Here is a 20,088-nt window from a genome sequence, read left to right as displayed (position 1 = left end):
GGGAAATTCAAATGGCGGAGGGCATCAAGGAGCGAGGAGGAGGCGAGCCGGGAGGCGAGTAGCCAAAGAAACCCAGCCAGCTCAAGCCTCCTGGCGCTGGGCTACTGCTGCCTCTGCCACCCTTGCCGCCGCCACCAGAGCACCCAGGAGGCTCAAGCCTCCTGGCTCTGGACTAGCCCCACCGCATCCCTTTCCCTAACTGTTAAGGCGAAAGAGATACAAAGAAGCAGCATCTTTGCCACCAACAGTTGGTACAGTTGATTCAAATTTCTCACCCTTTCCCCCTGCCTTTATGTGTTCGTAAGTCAAAGCTCCGGCCGCAAGTTGAAGCAAAATTTTGCAAGTGGAGCGGTTTGTAAGTCGAAATGTTTGTAGGTAGGGATGTTTGTAAGTCGAGGTTCCTCTTTAGATTCCATCCCTTTTTTCTGGTTGGTCACAAGCACACAGCATGGCAAAGAAAGGCACAGAAAAAAGTGCTAGCAGGACATACGAGTCTTACTTTGTGTGTATGTTAGGAACCAGATAAAAACTACCAATGCAGAATCCAGTAATTTTAGAAGAGAAACTTATCCATCGGAAAAGCCCTATGTATTTAAGAAGTTGAAGAATTTATGGTTTAGCGGTGCTACAAAACAACAGTTTCTCCACTGTATTAACAGCAGCACTACTGGTGCTGAGGGACAATTTGAAATATACAGTGGTGCCTCGCGTAGCGATGATAATCGGTGCAGCAAAAATCACTGCAAAGCGATTTCATTGCTATGCGATATTAAAAAGCCCATAGGAATGCAGTGAAACCCCTTCAATGCGTTCCTATGGGCTTCAGACTCACCTTTACACGAAAATCCTCCATACGGCAGCCATTTTCGCTGCCCGGTAAGCGAGGAATCCGTCCCAGAAAACAGCGGGCAGCCATTTTTTTTAACCCGGTGGCTATTTTGGAACCTCTGATCAGCTGTTAAAAAATCATCGCTTTGCAATGATCGGTAAGTGAAACAAAATCTTCATTGCTATGCGATTTCTTCGTTAAACGGGGCGCCCGTTAAGCGAGGCACCACCGTACAGGTAATTACTGTATAAAACATTTTTAAAGTTTAAAGTAACTTCAGGTTGTTGTCTTGGACCACCTTAGGGTCCCTTCACTGGGAGAAAAGTGACATAAAAATGAAATAAATTAAATAAAATGAGTAAGTTGACAGAACAAAATAGCAGTGGTGGTGACAGTGATATAGGTGTCCTCCAGCAACATATTTCCCCCTGTGTTTCACTGTGAGAAAGGATACCTCCCTTTGGAGAAGACAAGTGGCAGTTGTTCCAGGATGCTCAATGAGAGCTCTTCCAGCTTCTTCTTTGAAGCAGCAAATGCCAAGAGTAGCAAGTGTGCAAGTGTGTTTCCCCAATGAGGTGGTCACGAAGCAGCAATGGCCAGCTGGTCAGCCCATCAGTCAGCTGGACAAGCCAGAAATGAGGGTGCTGGTGTTAAAAGTGGTCTATAGTGGGCAGAGAGATGACACAATTTGCTGCCTGATGACACAATTTGCTATTTGATCTGCCACCTGAATCACATGGCTCAGTATTGTTCAGCTGTAAAAAAACTGAGCCAGACAAACCTTGATTGAAGTGCTATTTAGTTCTCATTATTTGTTATATGGTTAAATGATAACATATAGTTTTATCCCTGACCCTTCTTTCGGTTGTGGGAAATAACAGAGCCATTTCACAGGGTGAGTTTTCAATGGCAAAGAACACTAGATACCTAACAATGTCTTGCAATTTCTCACTTATTTGCAGATTTATACTCTTAAGAGGGTTTGAGGCTGTGTGAAAACTGTCAATGATTCTTCAGTTAGTCCTCAAACCTGAAGCCAGTATTTTTGAGTTTTCTGTTTTCTTGGTCCACCCTCACAGATAGGATTGCCAGGTCAGCAGCACCCCATTCCCTGGAATTTCTGGACCCAAAACAAAGAGCAGGCAACAGAAATTTGTGATGGCAAAGAGACAGGGGAAATAAGGATTGGTGTAGGGCCTGAAACTGTTTTGAGGCCAATTGATTGTGGAAATGGGCATGAATAGAACATTGGATGATGGAGCCAGAATCCATGGAAGACTGACAAAGTAACAGGGCAGACCAGAGCAAGTGAGGGGGCATTATTTGGTAGATGGTCACATAGCAAAATGGGGGGAAGCAGCTACAGTTATTGCTGCCGTTCTTCCTCTTGCATTCTGTGTAAAACCGTTTACCTATTATCAGGTGGCAAAAGTACAGTATGTATGCATTCATCTCGTTTCATACATTTTTCACCCACTCATTAACAAAGCTTCTCCTACAAGTTGCCATACAGTAAAAGAGCACATTCTGCAGATTTCCAGAGTTTTTAATGTCTAAAATAATAATCACTTCTCTCTCTTTCTCCCTTCTCTCCCTCTCTCTCTTTTTTATCTATCAAACTTTGTAGACATACATTGTTGCACAGACTCCTCCTTCAGGCAGAGAAGTTTGTAAAGACAGATGCACTTGTAATGGGAACTGCAGCAATACCATTAAATGCATTTTATTACAAATTTAAGTTGCAATGTTTGGATTTCTGAATCATCAAATTCAAAGTATCACAGTCCCTACAAAAACTACTTCTCCACAAAAACAAGAACAGAACAGAACCTTATGTTATGAACCTCTTGAAAAAGATTAAAAACATGGAAGATTTATTCACAGACAAATTTATATCCTTAGACCTCTGGTCTCTTCTCTCTCTTTTTTCCATTTAAGGTTACATTTTGCTATTATGCGTCGTCCGTTTGGAATTTTTTTTCCTAATGATTCTGCATGACTGAGCCCATTCTAGATGTTTTCAAACTCTCCTCATTTGTGTGTCATAAAAATAGGAAGATGTAGGCTGTTAACAAGTTGACAGTATTACCGACATATTTGGCACAGATATTAGTACACTTCTGTCATTTGACAATTATTTCCCTTAGCATACCATATGGTAAAGAAAATGTTTTCATTCACCCACACATGATGAACATTTTCTTGAAAGACACATACTGGTTTGTTTGTTTGCTGTTGTTTTCATTCTGCCACACTTTTTGGAGATGGGGAACCTGGATCAACTCTTAGTAACCAGCAGGCACAAAAAGACCTGTTCAAACTTTAAGTACATAAGACATAGCTTACCCGCTCCAATTTCCTCAAGAAAGGTGACTACTAAGAGAGTTGGACAGACATCCTTTCTTGGCATGGTTCCTAGACCCTTGTCCTTGCTTCTGCTGTTTCAGTTTCTCACCATCTTTGAACATTGCTTTTTATACCACTACAGGAAATGAAATCTAATGTCTCATCAGTTCTCTATATATTTTCACAGCCACGTCTCCATTCGCTCAGCTCCAGCATCATGAAAGCCAATAACTGAATAATTGTGCTAAGCATTATTTATTTAGGTTGTTGAGGATTGTGGAACATAAAGTTGTCCAAATATTGAGATGGGGGCAGATTCTCCTTTATCAAGAATCTAAGAGGAAAACCCATTTTCTGATCTGCTTGGAATGATTTTTTTATTTCAAAATGCCTCAAGGCCCAAAGATATTTTAGATGGGTTTCAAAAATGATAACCAAAGCAAGATTTCAAGGGTAAATATATTGGATCCAATGAAGGGTTTGTGTTATCATTGATCCCATACTACTAGAGATGGGCACAAATCCGGATTGTCAGATCATGCAGGATTTGTTGTACCAGCACCACAAGTACTGCACAGTCCCATCCTCCACCACCACCTCACTGGGATTCCCTCACTCAAAGGCAGCACTGCAGTAATCCCTGCCCAGACCCCTCATCTGAGAGGGCAGCTGCTGGAGGAGGTGGAGAAGGGAAGTCCATGCTCCTGTCACAACAGGTGAAATGACTGGAGAGGAGGAGGAGCAGAGCACACATCGGCTGATGACTGGGGGAATCTAGCAGGGGCGGGCAGACATGACTGCATGGCATCCGTGGGTGCTGGTATGATGGTCCAGCATGATCCAGTGATCCAGATTCATGCCCATCTCTACATACTATGTTAGGAGCTTTGGAGGATGCATGGTCAGAACTAACTTCTCTGGGAACATTGCTGGACTATGCTAAACACGCATGGAGATTAGTGTGACAAGAATTCCATGGTTCCCTGTTTCATCTCCATTCTTGAGGTCTCAGTATAGTGAAAACAATCCTTGATACTGTCGAAACAAAAACCTCAGGTGGTGGCGTTTTTAAGACCACTTTGATGGAAACATAGGAAAGTTTCTGAACAGAGTCTAATAGTTGAAGGCAGCTTCTTATATTTCTAGATAACATTTATTTTCTTGACTTCTGGGGGCAAAAGTCATAGCTTTTCTTAAGTACATACTTTGCATGCAACCGATTCCTTCACTAGTGTATGCAGATAGAGCTGGGTGAGTCCATTGAACATCAGGAAGCCAACAATGAGGTAGAAGGATATGAGTTGTTGGAATGTGTTTCCCTTAGTTAAGGAGCAGCATAGGCACATTCATCATATACGACAAAATGTTGCCTTTTGCCACTTGATGATACTGGTCCCTCTCTAGAGGCTAGAAGATTAGTATTATGATGACCAAAACCCTATTGTGTTTGTAACATGGCATAATGCAATGAGCATAAATCTCATTGGTGAATTGCTGCAAGTTAACATGACAGCATAGGGACTTGCTGTTGCATGCCAGGTTGCACTACGTGCAACAGCAAATGTCTACACCAGCTTCTTAACCTGTGGCCATTCACCAATGAGATTTACACCAATCTGCCAGATGTAACACACAGGATCTTAGCTCATAAGGCAAGGCCCCTGATACAGCAGTGGTAAGATTATGCTTTGTTATGGATGATTTCAGTGTTTCATTACATTCCTTAAAGATGCAGATTATTCTGCTTGGTAGGCAGGATGATCTGTAAAATAAACAGCTCGGGATATCAATAACAAGAATAAATGGTTGTTGGTGGTTTGGTTTAAAAAACAAAAATAAAATGCAGTTATTACAAATTGTGTTTTCAGAAATCATGCCCCCCCCCATATCTGATTATGATCTGGAGTGGGGTATTCCAGTCTTTGTTATGTTACGTGCCATCAATTCAGAACTGATTTACCTTACCTTGGTTTCAAGGTAAGCTTTGAAGAATACATACCTAGTGAGCTTCCATATCTGAGCAGGGATTCAACCTCAGGCCTTCTGAGTCCTAGTCCATCAGTCTATTCACTACACCACACTGGGTATTCTGTCACAATCTTACTGTCATCAAATTTAACAAATGTTTGTAGGAAATGTGTTTCCTCTTTGTATTTAGTAACTATCCAGCTCAGGAGAAGCAGCCTCTTACTCATCTCTGCAGTAATTATTTTTTGAAGGATTCTTGAGATGCCTACTTGTTTAATGCCAAGGGTTGGTTGGGAGAGAAAACAGCTGCTTTGTAAAACATCTCTTCTTCCTCACATTGAAGTGGTTTGAGTCTGTCTGTCTGTGTTGGCACCGACACCAGCTTCTTTGCAATTCATAGATTCTGAGGAAACCAATCCAGATGAAAGAATTCTGTCTCCAGAACAACATTGATTGGCATAACTGCTATTGACTCCTCATTTGCTTTTCCCATTGATCTGGAAAAGACCTCAAAGCCAGGAGATTTGAATCTGAAAATGAATGGAATAAAATGAAATAAAATAACTTACTGTTGATCAGGAGTCCAAATAAATATTGGAGCATTCAGCAAAGACAAGGAGGCAGGGCAAACAGGAGAGAGGGAGAGAATGAGAGAGATATCCTCTAATTGTAGTGTTATCCTATGCACTATTCCTCAGGAGTAAATTTGCTGTGTTAGCTATGCTAGTCAACAATGCCCAAGGTTGTTGCAGCTTAATGACTAGGAAAATATGCCCTAGGCTGAAGTTACTCAGGCAACACCTTTCCATGGTTGTTTTCTCCAATTATAAGACTGATGTTTCTCTTATTTACTGTTTACTACTTGTTGCTGACACTTCTTTTCCAACACCCCAAGCCTCACCTGAAAATAGCAGCCCAGTCACCAGACATTTCGGTCTCTTGTAAAAGGTTGGATGTAATACAACACTGAAATTGCATAATATCACATTGTTGGTGATTGCTGGCATGCCTCTGTTCTACTTTCTTAGCTATGTGATTTCCCCACCCCACCCCCATATATCAGTAGCAGAGCTTGCTACATGTCAGTATACACTAGAATGACCTCTCATGTATGCCATAGCATTGGCTGCATAGTGTCAGCCAAGGCCAACCCGAGACTTTTTTTTCTTGAGACAGCTAATGACCCCCCCCCCATCAAATACAGAGTATTTATGGCTAGCCATGTTATTCTGAAACATGGGGTGGAAAATCCCACATATATTTTTCTCCTCCTTGCCACTAAGAATATAGTGATATATTTAGTGGCAAGTAGAAATATATTTTCTCCTTGCCACTGAAAATATAGTGATAACAGAATTAATATCCAAGTATTTTCTGACTTTTCTTGACACCTTTTCTTGACAAAAAAACAAAAACAAAACTCTTTTGCCTGAGGCAGTTAACCTACTCTTTCCAATGGTAGGAATGGCTCTGGTATCACATGGGTTTATTTTCAGAAGCCACTGAGGTGCTAGAGAGAGCAACGAACAATAGCTTCTTGATGTTACAGATCTTCCAGTGACTACAGACTGGCAGAAGTAGGCAGCATGCACTCATCCTCCCAAAAGGAAAAATGAAATACTTCTCCACATTTTTAAATTGAGCACATGTTTGGAGAGCTTTCTCATGAGGATTCGAGGTCCTGCAATGCTGATGATGAAGAACCTGAAGGCAGAGCACTCTGGAAATGGTAGTGCAAAAATAGATCACCAGTCAATTTAAAGCAAGAGCAATCATGTTCAACTGGGAAAGAACAGTATTTCAAAAGGGGGCACCAGGCATTCAGTGGAAAATTCAACTCTGTCTGAAATACTGATTTTCATTTTGAAAAGTGAGCATTATGAAAATCAGGCACAACATGAAGGCTGAGGGAAGGAATCTGTCTTTTATTTCTGAAAGCATCATAAAAAATAATCTCTGATGACAGTAAAATGTGATTCTGCACATTATACTATACCCCTGCCACTAGATTCAGCTGCCTTCATTCTCGTGGGGTACCCATTTCATAATATCTCCAGTGCATAATATTAATTGTTTTCTACTTGAGTACTTAAAGTATTTAAGCCTCTTTTTGCGTTTTACAACTTCTTGATTTGCTACAATTAAAATACTTGATTCCCATCTGTTCCTAGTCTTCCTCCACTTAATGACAAAAGCAACACATACCTGCAAGAAACATGCAAACTATTTCATTTGTCTTAAAAGAGCTATCAATGTGCCTTTGGGAAGTGGTGACTTGTGAAGTGCTTTTTGTTGTTATTATTCTTTAGTAGTTTGTTGCCTGTTAATAAATGTCTGTATTAATATGTTGGCAACTTCTGTCTGGTTTTGCTGGTCCTTAGAATTCTGCACTAGAAACTGGTTATTGCTCTGTACATATACAACTGCTGTATCCATCATGCTAGCATCCTAATTTGCTATCTCTCACCCACGTAAGTGTACATTATAGAATGCTGATGCTATGAAGATTCAAACTGCATGCTGCAGTGGTTATTAAAAATCAGTAGGATGGGAAATATGTGGCATCCAGATGTTGTTGCATTACAAATCTTTTCATCCCATACCAGTGGCTTAGCTGACTAGAGCTGCTGGGAGTTGCAGTCCATCAATATCTGGATCACTCCTTCCCCAGCTGTTTTAACACAAAGTTGTTGAACCACACTGGTTGTGGCAGAGGAAAAGATGGGGGCATGAAAAGGTTGCTGATGGGCTTCCCCTGGGCTTTTTCCAGTTTAAGACCACTCTTCCTGAAGCTAATGCCATTAGAACAGGGAGCCCCCCCCTGCAGTTCTAAAACTGAACTAAAGTTCTAAAACTGGAGTTCTAGAACTGAAGATCAAAGCTAAAGTAAGGAACCAGTGGTTCTCAATATACTGTTGGGTTCCTGTTCCCATCGGATTGAGCAAACATGACTAATGGTCAAGAATTGTGAGCACTGTAGGCAAGCACCATCTGGAAGACCACGGATTCCCCAGCACTGCTAGAAAGAAATAAGCAACCTGTAGAGGGCAAATTTGATTTGGGGAATTTCAGAGGACACAAAGTAAAGGAGATTTTCCTTAGTGATATTCATTTGCTCTGTACATATACAACTTCTCTGAAAATCCCCAACTCTAATTTGCCCAACAATATCTTGAGAACCACAGGTTCCTTACTTTAGCTTTGATCTTGGTCAAATATTGGTCAAAATTCCATAAAGGAACAAATAGCAGAAGTATTACCTGAAGTCTGAGCCTGGGACGGGGATATGACAGAAGGAGGGAGGCACAAATTTTAGCTGTCTCATTTGTGTTTATTCAGGCATGATCTTTGGTGGTTGACAGATTATGTTATATATTAAGAAAGGGCAACTTTATAAGACAGGTGTCAGATGGCTTTCTGAAGTCAGAAGGCATACACCAGAACAGCTAGAATCCAGCCTTGCTTTTAGATCTGTTTTACTACACTTAAAATTCCAAATTGTAGTCAATGCTGGGACCTTCACACAAGGAGAGAAGGAAGAGGTGTGTCCTGAGTGTAAAAAAACAACAACAGTGTTATTATTATTTTTTAATGATTCCAAAGAGAGGATGAAATTCAATCCAGCCCTTGTGACAACCAAGTGACAGACTCTGCAAGAAGCAACAGGCTGTTTCTTGCCTGTGTTAGCATGCTTTACCTCCATGCTTTGCTATCTGTGCTAGGTTCCTCTTGACTTCTGTCCAGAATTTCAGGGGAGGTTTTGCTGGTCTGTAGACCTCTTAGTGGCTTCTCACTGTAGAACAGAGGCAAGCCTTAGTCTCAAGCAGCAAAATATTTTACTCCACTTCCCCTAAATGGACAGTCACGCTAGCATAGAAACAAGGACTTGTGCTGCTTGCAGAAGCCCTGCCACTGTGCAAGTAGAGGGTGAGGTTTTCTGCTAGATATTACCGCTTGCACAACAGCAATGCTTGTGCAAACCATGCGCTGCTGTGTCTCACACTGGTTTGACCTTTTTGCTCAGTAGAAGCTCAATAGGACACTGACCTTACAGGTTTTATTTGGCATAAGCTTTTCTGGACTCCTCACAGGGGCACAGGGCTGAGAGAGATGCTGACACAGAGAAAGGAAAATACTAACCGGCTTTCCTTGCCTTCTCTAAGCCAGCCTCCTGCAGGCCCGCCCTTAAAGAAGGTAGAAGAATGTGGCCCTGTCCCTAGTGCTGAAATTAAGATTCAGCCGTCAGTCCAGAGAGCTTCTGTAGTAAATGGGAAGGAATGCAAATACTCCCTGATCTAATCAGACCCTAAATTCTGGCTTACTGCTAATGAAGACTGAACTGCCCCAAGAACTGAGTTCTCTCAACACCCAGAGGTAGGTGTTTCAGCATATGGGAAGAAAATCTTCAGAGATTATGAATGGGAGGTCCTTGTAAGGTGCAAGAGCAAAGATCAGGTGGACTTGGTTTTTAGCAGTTGTTAACTCTTTTTGAGGATTTTACTTTTGCAGGAATATCTTCCTGAATCCCCCTGTCTTTCACAGGTGAAGTCAATCCTTATGGGATAAAGGACCCCCATGAAACATTCCCACAATCGACCGTTTTAAATCAGCCACGAAAGGGTAGCCGTTCAAAGCAGAACTCGGGTCTTGCCTTGAAGGGTTCAGGACTTGATTCAGGAGAGAATCCTGTGTGGCTGTCAAATGTGTGTGTTCATGTGTGTGACAAAAGCCTAGGAGGCCAACCCCATGTTAAGCCAGCTCCCCTTTTCTTTCTCCCTTTTTAGCGGGAAAACTGTTCTGAAGTACTGAGAGAACAGAGCAAGAAACTAGAGAAGTCCCTCTCGTCCAGAATGGCCGAAGTTCGAAGGTGTGGATGTGGTGGCAGGGTTGAAAAAAAAAGGGGGGGAGGATATTAAGGGATGGCAGCTGAAGGGACTGCCTGAATAAAAAACCACCTCAGCTCTTACAAAGGAACTCGGCTGGTGTGTGCCTATCTATCCATGTCTGTCTCTCTGTCTGGCACACAAGTGGCAAGTTGGTGCATCTGTATCTGGCGGCAATCAATGCCTTTAATTGCCTCTCGCTCGCTTGCCCTTTCAGGGACTATTCGTTCTGTGCTTTTCTTCTTTTCCTCTAAGTTGCACACATACACACAGAGAGAGTGAATGTGTGTGTGTGTGTGTGTGAGAGAGAGAGAGAGACACACGCACACATACACACACACACACACTCTCACACACAGAGACACACACACACACAAAACGCAGCGCCCCCCTTTTTTTTCCTCCCCTTCCTCTTCTCCAGCACCACCAGCACCAGCCACCAGGACAAGTTGCTACGGAAACGGCTGCATGGCAACCGGCTCCGAGCCTAGGGTCCGTCTGCTGTTGGTGGTGGTGGTGCTGCCGCCGCCGCCGCCGCCGCCGCTGCTCCTGCCGCCGCCTCTGCCGCTGCTGCTCTGGCTGCCTCATTCTCCAGCGCGCTTCCCTCCTCGCTAGATGGTGTGCGAGACACCCGAGACTCCCAGAGACGCTCCAGAGGCGGCCAGCGAGAAGCGGCGCGAGGGAGGAGAGAGCGAGAGGAGGGAAGCGAAGGGAAAGGCGAGCAGGCGGCCGGCGAAGAAGGCGGGAGGAGCAGCGCCCGAGGCGTCAAGGCGGGAAGGAAGGACGCGCCGGCGGGTTGCCCCGGGACTGAGGGAACGGAGGCTCGCCGCCGCTCGCCCTGCCGCTCGCGGAGCTCCGGCCGGGAAGGAACGAGGCGGACGGGCGACGCGCGAGAGCCGAACGAGCCGGAGCTCAGGCGTCGAGCAGGCATGGACATGATGCTCCTGGTGCAGGGCGCTTGTTGCTCCAACCAGTGGCTGGCCGCGGTGCTGCTGAGCCTGTGCTGCTTGTTGCCTTCCTGCCTGCCGGCCGGGCAAACTGTGGACTTCCCCGGGACAGCTGTGGACAACCTGGTGGTCAGGAAAGGGGACACGGCGGTGCTGAGGTAAGGCTCGCCTCAGCCTCCCTGGCCGGGGAAACCGAGGCGCGCGGGGAGAGGGTTGTGTGTGTGTTTGTGGGGGGGGGGGGAAGAGAGAGAAGGAAGAAGCGAGCGGGAAGCGTGGCGTTGCGCTCCTGTGCGCGCGCTCCTGTGTGTGTGCCTCTGCGTGCGTATTGAACTTGTGTTGTTTTGAATCCGCACATGCAGTCGGTTCGGCGGCTTCCCGGAGAGATCCTTCTCCCCCCCTTTTTTTTGATGGAGGGGGAGGGGGAAGATCGGACGCATTCCTCTCCTGGTCTTCAACGAAATGGGCCAAGCCACTTGGCGCGGAGTCCTTGGCCGAGGAGAGGAAGAGGAGGATCCATCCCTCTTTGAAATTGCGCGTGTTGTCCCCATTCAGAAGGGGCAGTCTCTTCTTCCCCCTGCTCCTCCTCTCCCAGCACCGGCGTCCGTGTCCCTCCACCACTAGATCTCACTTACTGGTCTGTCTCTGCCTGTCCAGTCGGACTGAATGATGCCTCTCCCCCTCCCCAGTTCTTCCTTCCCTTTTCAAGCCCCCCCCCCTCGGTGGGGTACTTGAAGCTGAACTTTGGAGCCATCGCCTCCTTTTTTTGCTATGTCCTGGGTTCCTGCGTGTGGATCTCTGGCTTTGCAACAAGGTCTCCCCTTGGAAGTAGTTTGTGCAGCTTCTTCCTCAGGCATGTTCCTTCACACTCCTTGTTAAGCCTCTGAAAGCTGTAATGGCTCATCCGAGAGCTAGCAGGCGAATCCACTCGCTTCCCTCTCCCCCCTCCTGGCTTTGCGAGACGAGCGGCTGCAGTGCAGACTGACCAGTGAGGTTTTGTGAAATATTTCATCTCTGGGGGAAAATGTTAAGTTGGTGCCGTGATCTGAGTGATGCTAAAGACCCCATTCTTCAAAGCTGCCTCCCCCCCCTCCTCCGGTGTCAGTCCCATCCAGATGCTTGCTGCATAAACACTGACAGTGCAGTTCTATGCATCTGGCTCTTATGGAACAGGGAACATATGTATCTCCAGAGGTTTGATTCAGAGATCCATGGCACAATACACGAACTAACCAGTTAATCTGGAAGAGGTGTTCGCTTACATTATGTTTGTTTTGGCAAGCATCGATCTATGCTATGGAATAAAGGGACACTCGTCTTAGATCTTTTTATGTGAAGATGTTTTCAAGAACACAGATTGGCACTTGTTTTCTACATGCAGAGCCCAATGTCCAATTAGTTGATGTTTTGAAAGCATGCAAAAAGCCCCCCCTCAAAAAAAACCAAACAAAAAACCAGAGCTTATGAGAGAGGACTAATTTTTTTAAACGCCCTGGTTTTACCCAAACTGTGGCCAAATGAAAAATATCCTAGTTTGTCTTTGCAATGCTAAGTTTGTTCCTAGAAGTTGGAATGGAAATCACTGATGCTTGACTTAATTTCTGCTGGCTCCTGTGTGTGATGTTTGTAACCAGATCTGCAATGCCACCTTCCTTTGCTGGTATATAGCAGTGCTCAGCATTAACTCTTCGCTGAGGATACAAATGCGTACATGCATGTGTCTTAACAAACCATTGGTGTTTCCCTTATGATTTTGTATAGAGGGGAGGTGGGATTACCGTGTGATATGGACTATGTCAATTACCTGGGGTTTAAAAATATCTCTTTGCCTGTGAATGATTATATGTACACAGTGATTCAGTGTTGCTTCCCATTTCTCCATGTTTGCATTTCACAGGGTAGAAATCCATTTGGCTAGCAGAAACATTGTTTACCAGTATCAGTCCATTACGTGTGTGCTTCCCCCCACCCCATTTGCCTCAGGTTTGTTAAGTGTGCTTTAACTTGTATGCCAGGCTCCCTCACCCCCACGTTAGCATATCTTGTGCATTGTCAAGACAATACCTTAGGAAGAAAATTAAGAAGACTTTCTTACCACTTCAAATAAGTACAGAATTGCTAGATTTTGCTTCATCTCTGCAGCAGTATTGACCGTAAAGAGTCCTGCTTATCATAAGACAACCAGGTTCATAAACCAACACAATCAGAAGCAATGCTTCTCAACTTCCATTGCAAATTGCAAAAGGTAAACATTTTTTTAAAATACAGCAGAAGACATTCCTTCATTGATTTAAATCCTGGCATTGTCAAAACCAACCCTATTTATTTTCACAACTGTTTTCATGTGGTAGATGCTGAGAACACATTCAGTGCCTATACACTGCTGCTTGACATATTTTTCATCTGTAGTAATATGCTGTAGTTACACTCCATGGCTTTAGAATATATTGGAATTTACTCTTGTTGGTTTCCTTATGCTTCAGGCAGAAAGTAAATGTAACCCTTGACTCTTTCTGTGTTTACATTGCTTCCAAAGTAAAGAAAGTGATAGATCAGAATTGATGAGCAGCATTTTCCCATTAAGTTAGACCTGAGACGAATGCTAGTTCTCAGTGAGAATTCTAAAAATAATCTTTAAATCCTTCTCTTTCCACCCCAAAACTCTGTTATTTAACACTCAACAACTGAGGTATGTTTTCTTCAGTAATAAGAATTAGACTTTGATAAGTAGAAAAAATATTTTTCTTAGGCTTAGGTATGAAGCAAAATGCATTACATAAATGCAATTGAAGCTTTAGGCTCAAACTCTGGCTGAAATCCTGTTGCTTAGTGTACTAAGTTGCAACTAGAGTAGGCTCATTGAATCAGTAGGAATCTGGTAAATCTTCTACTTTGCAAGTTGATTCAATGGCTCTCTTCTAGCTGAGAGTTACTACACTAAGCTACAGGATTACAGCCAATGATTTTTATCTCATAAGTGGGAAAGCTTTTTACAGGAAAAAAATACCACTGAATATAGAATATACTACATAATTACAACAAAGACAGATGCATTTCTGAAGTCCAGTGTGGAGGAAGAACAAAGGCAATATTGAAATTGTTAGATATCCAGCATTTCTTAAGTAAACATTTTTCAGTTTTCAGTACTTGCATTCCCTTTTGTGTTTGTTATGAGAACAAAGTCTGCTTTATGAAGGCCAACTAGCAATGAATAAGAACATAGAGGAGAAACTTAACCATCAGGTGCAGACATTCCAGTGGTTCTATAAAAATATGTCCCAAAAGACAACGAATATCTTAAATAATAAAGCATAACACCTAAAGCACATTGGATTGATGACAGTTTACAAGAAACTGCTTTTTAAGTGTCATATTAGAAGAAGCATCTTTGTGCAACCCAAAGAGGGAATGCAGAACATATATTGCAGTGGATCTATTAAAAGTCTTTCTCTAGAGGGAGCAAAGTATATTTAAAATGTTTTGAATTAATTCATACTGCACTAAGCATATATATGTAAAGATACATCATGTGTTTTTTAAGTGCTGTGTTTCTTTAAATACAGAACACTGATCTTGTACAATATTATTTTTTTATTATATATGCTTTTATAGGTTGTATGCATATATGTTGATGTTTTGTATAGGGTCAAGCTGTGATTATTATATGTGTTCACATTGTTTACTGGGCATGGCATGGCATGCCTAAAAGGACTACATACTTTATATGTAGTATATATAAAACCAGACAACCTATAATTAAAAGTTTTACATTATACAGTATCACTACTGGTGACAGTTATTTAAGGTCTTATTTAGAAGCATAAGGATCTGTGAGTCATTCTTTTGAAATTTTGAGTCAGCAATTTAATCAAAGGAAGATTATGTTACTAGATATGATATAGGTGTACTATGATTGTTCAAGAACTAACCCTTGGAAAATGTGACCTAGGCCTTTTGGCTGGTATCATATGTGGACATGTCTGCATCTGGTAATAATCATGGTAGTAGAACTTTATTATGATACATGCAAGTCAGCTGAAGGTCTCGTTATGTGACTCTAGGAGCAGATTCTGTTTAACTGGTTCTGTTAAAATCCCACACTGCTAGCGAAGCCTAGTGCCAAACACTGTACAACCATGATCAGTCCTCACTGTTGGGGTGAAATGTTACGAAATCCTACTCACATTTCTCTATATTCTGAGGGAATAGCTTCAGCCCAGCTCTGATTTGGTCCTCATTATATTGAAGCTATGATCCTGTCCTGTGCGTCCTGAAGTGGCAGTTAAAACTCACTCAGCATAATCACACTTCATTGTAAACATTTTAGAATATCTCTGCAGAAACAATATACTAACTCTTGTGTTAGTATTTACAAGGTACCTTCTAGCTCTGTACAAATTGTAAACATCTTACACTTGAAAATTTAGTCAGCAGTAGTTCTGCAGATCCAAATGAGAATCTGCAGAGTAAACCACTTGTCTGTATCCCTTACCATTTTATATACTGTATTTGGGTATTGTGCTTCCAATGGTATAATGTGTTTAGAGATTAAGCCACCACTTTTGATGATGCTATATTCAAGGAGAGGCTTACTGCTACATTTCCTTGTTGGATGAGGATGTTGATGGGAAATCTCAGGTAGCCATTCTTCTTTCAGGATGCTTAACTGTTCTTATTCTCTTCACTGTATTAATAGAATAGTGTAAACATCACCCGCAGACCATACTTTATCCTCTTCTCAATGTTTGCTCACTAAGATCTGATACTTAAGAGTTGATGGATCTGTTTTGGTTTTTAAAATTTTTCCTTTTTAAAAAACAAAACAAAGGAAACTGTATATGGTTTACAATGTAACAGCTAAAAATGAATACTATACATTCATTTTAAAAAAAAAAAAAAACAAAAACACACAACACAACAACGGCTCCCTGGTTCTGTCTTATTCCTTCTCTATGATTATGTCTCATGTGACAGTAATATCAGAGGAAAAGTGAGGCTGTGTTTTCTGGCTTTACCATCCCCCAATCATATGCCCTTTGCCATGTATGCATAGAATCACCATGTTGTGGTGGTTAAAGTGTTGGATTAAGACTTGGGAGACTTGGGTTCAAGTCCCCATGTAGCCTTGAAATGGCTGAGTTCATATTTTACCTTGGGCCACTCAAGCTGACTTATGTCGCAACATCATGTGCTGATAAAAGTGGGAAGGAAAGAGAGCTTATGATTTCCCACTTTGAGCTTATTGGAAGGGAAAGTGGTACATAAGTATAAGAAATAAATAATGAAAGTTCTACATAGTACTGCCTTTTGCTCTAATTTAATTTTAGGTCAAAATTCTAAGCAGAAATTGGAAAATTATCTTTTTGGAATACAAGTTTCCGTCTCCCCTGTGATTTTTTTTTCTATGATAGCTAAGGAATTCTGGGCTTGTCCAGCAGAGAAGTTCCAGCTTTTACTTTTGGTGGTGATTTTCAGAAAATCAAATACATGTTAGAAGTATGCACGTGAATGGCTGAGTTCACATTGACCAAGGTTTTGTTCACAGTGGTCCATTTTGACAGAGTCCAGGATTTAAGGAGCTAAGATGAGAATGGCTGACTCTGCACCATAAGGGTTAGGGGGGAAAAAATTCAGATGGGATAAATATGTTCGAAATATAAAGAGAAATATAGTAAGTCAAGTAAGAAGAGATAGAAAAATCAATCTAATATTCTAAAGAAAGAGTAAACTTTTGATGGGATTCTTCACCTCTACTCCATATTTCAAAGGCTACAACATTGTGTTATGTGCCATCAAGTTGCTTCTGACCCTATGAATGAGCGATCTCAGAAATGTCTTGTCCTCTACTGCCCTGCTCAGCTCTTTAAACTTACGTTTTCTTTAGAGAAGAGAGTCTATCTATCATTTTTACATAGGAATTAAATTTACTGATCCCCAACTGTGGCAAATCATTTGCACAATGTACTCATAATTTAAATTAAATGGTATGTTGGATTGCCACTTCCATCATCCCTCACCTTGACTACAGAGGCTGTGTCTGGTGTGAACTGCAGTCTGCCAACGTTTGGAGGGCCATATAGTCGCTGTCTATAGATAGAACGCTGATGGTATTCAAAGTGTTTCGATGGGTGTTTTTCTCAGCCTTGAGAATGACGAGGATCAAATGCCAGTCACCTTGCAGAGAAAGCATGTGGTCTGCCACTGTGTTATCATGTTAGAAGTCGAAACAATAAATTATTGCAATATTTACAACAGAATAATTTGAATAAAATGTTAAAACTAGTAGGTAAAAACAGTAATAAAATGTATTTAAAATAATAACAAATATTTTACCCCACCTTGGGTCCTTTTGAGGAAAAAGGTGGGGTAAAAATATTTATAAATAAATAAATAAATATATAAATAAATAAATAAATAAAAACAAATAAATAAATAAATAAATAAATAAATAAATAAATAAATAAATAAATAAATAAATAAATAAATAAATAAATAAATAATAAAAAACCAGCTCTGTTTTTTTAAAAAAAACCTTCTCAGAGACAGTGCCTGGAGAAGTTATCTTTTAGACTACAACTCACCATTCATTATGATTTGGAGTGCCGCAATTTGTTGGGTTTTTTTTTTTTTTAAAGAAAAAGGATGTTCTCCAATTTTTAATTAGAACCTCTTGGTGCTAATCAGTTAATTGGAAGTACCTCTTGAAAAGAAGATTGTTGGAAGACAGATGTGGCTTCAAATTCTAGATTCAAACAATGGTATTTTTCAGGTGTTGCTGACTATAAACCAATAGTAAGTTTTTGTTCTTCCCTTGCTGTGGGATCAGTTATGCTTCTCTGAAGAACACAGGCTGCCTCTGTCTCTAAACAGCTGAAAAAAGCAACAAGTAACTGTAGCAATCTCCTTCCAAGACCAAGAGAGTGGTTGACTAATCCTTGTTGTCCAATAGGCACTATACTCTGTCAAGGGGGTAGGATTTCCCTTCCCATATTGGACAGTCCTGGAGGACACACCCCAAACACAACCTTAACATAGTATCACAATTTAAAATTTATGTAACAAAGTTACTAAGAATAGCCAGCTTTATATTGAACAGTTTTACCTATTTGTCATTTTATGTATCGTGTGTTTATACATGAACTTCCAAGATTGTATTCTGTTTATCGGAAGTATTAGTCCGTACCGCAGAAAAGCCTATCTCCCTAATAAATCTTTTATTTTTAAAGGTGCCACAAGACTGTTCTTTTAAATGTTTTGCTTTGTCCAGATATATCCCAAATGCTATAGATTACCTGTAAGCTATTTTCATTGCAGAGTGTCACAGCTTTATTGGGAGAAGTCAATGACCAATCTTTACTGAGAAGTACTATTTGGAAAGCCTGAGAAGTAGGAATATTTTGAAACTGAGATACAGTATGTGATAAAGATGAAGACTAATGTGCATATTTATGCCTTTAAGCTGAAGCTGCTTGGTAGTGGCCTTTCAAAATTTTTCATCTTGATTTTTTGGGGGAAGAGAAATTTGGAGGACAATTTCACTGAATTTCTTCAAGGGAAGGAGCAATTCTCCAACAGTTTTTAGAGGTGGGGCTCACAATTATCAGTGATAGTAGCACTTTACTCTTTTTTTTCCTAAAAGATTTTTGTGTGTTGCACAACCAGTGCAAGTGGCAATGACAGCAACTGGATTGGCAGATTGACAACCATTTTGTTTCTTCCACCATGACCTCTAACAAGCGTCATAATCTAGAGCATTGTGTTGGTGGTGGTAGTGGGGAGACAAACACTGAAAAAATGATGGGGAATATATGGAAATATTTCAAAGTGGCATTTTATTTCTACAAGAGTAAATAAATGAAAATCTCAGAATATTTCCCTGAGACATGCCTTCTGAGAAATTTTTGGCTCAGCAGCAACATTTTGATTGTCATTATTTCAATTTCCCCAAGACTTCCAAATGCTAGAGCTTGGAGAAATCCTTGAACGTAGATTTTGCCTTTCTTACAGGTGTTTATAACACACATCCTTCCATGTAAGCTTGGTGGTCAGTCAGAGGAAGAGCAGTATTATGTTGATCTGTAAGGAAACAGGGAAGCTGGTGCTGTGGCAAAGTTTGTCCTCCAGTTTCCCAAAAGTTTTCTTTCCCCAAGAAGGAGGATTCCATTTTTCTAACTCATTCTCGGGTCTCTTTGGAATGTACTCTGGTTGTTTTATTGAGCTTAGCATTACACTCCAAGGTCCTAAATTTATTTTATTTTATGTTTTCTATTGCATATTGCATCATCTCTCTGCAGTTTCAATGGCTGTTCACATTTCCTTATCTAACACACATACACTGTGTGAATATCACCCATGACAATTTCGTGAAAGGTTTTTTTTCTCCTTATTTTCTATCAGATTGATTGGGAATGGCTGAAATCCCAGGAAAGAAATTTTCTGTGCAACAGTAGTCTGAATGTAAAGATATGTTTTCAGTTCCATACGCAAAAAAGCACATTTTGAACCTGAGAATTAAATTGGTTTTCATAGGAAGAATGCCATTTTACTGTGGCATTTCACTTGCATTTCTACTACACTTGTCTACTTAGCCTGCACATGCATAGATTTTACATCTTGCAATGGATGCAAAACCCTAACTTTGTTTTCAATGAACTACAGTATTGTAAAACTGGAAATAAATGTTTTGGAGATTTATAATTCCTGACTCATCTAAATATATTTATATTCCTGATCAAATGTTGTAATACTTAGTAAAGTGAAAAGTTTGCTCTGCATTGGGATTTACTTACAGTGTACACCTGTTTGTATTATTCAATTTATAGATGAGGCTATCATACTTCTGAAGTATGCTTCTTCATATATATATATTCACAGCTATACTTCTTTAAGAGTAGGGTTTTCCCCTCTTTTATATATCTGTTTCATATTAATGAATCCAATTTCTTTTCTAATTTTACACTTGCCATGTGGTTTGCAATATGAGCCTTCATACAGATCTTTATGAAATATAAATACTTCCTCTTTGGTCACATGTAGACGTCTAAAGCTAAGAAGCTGTTTATGAAAGATTTCTTCATTTCAAATCTCTGCCAATTAAGAGATAAACACCTGGCACTTG

The 20,088-nt window shown here is 41.1% G+C and overlaps 1 protein-coding gene across 3 annotated transcripts in view; it reads left to right on the top strand.

The window, feature by feature from the left end:
* The first annotated feature begins 10,548 nt into the window (after positions 1 to 10,548).
* NEGR1 (neuronal growth regulator 1) overlaps positions 10,549 to 20,088 on the top strand; it is a 600,158-nt gene continuing 590,618 nt past the window's right edge. The window contains exon 1 of one of the 3 annotated variants that reach the window (XM_020795256.3): positions 10,549 to 11,131. In XM_020795256.3, the coding sequence (XP_020650915.1) occupies positions 10,956 to 11,131 (176 nt within the window). In that variant the 5' untranslated portion in view covers positions 10,549 to 10,955. The remainder of the gene's footprint in view (positions 11,132 to 20,088) is intronic. The other 2 variants (XM_078392980.1, XM_020795257.3) reach the window with 2 other exon arrangements.

Source organism: Pogona vitticeps, chromosome 4, assembly GCF_051106095.1.
Source record: "Pogona vitticeps strain Pit_001003342236 chromosome 4, PviZW2.1, whole genome shotgun sequence".
In the NCBI taxonomy this organism is placed as follows: domain Eukaryota; kingdom Metazoa; phylum Chordata; class Lepidosauria; order Squamata; family Agamidae; genus Pogona; species Pogona vitticeps.
This window is presented reverse-complemented; position numbering and strand designations above follow the sequence as displayed.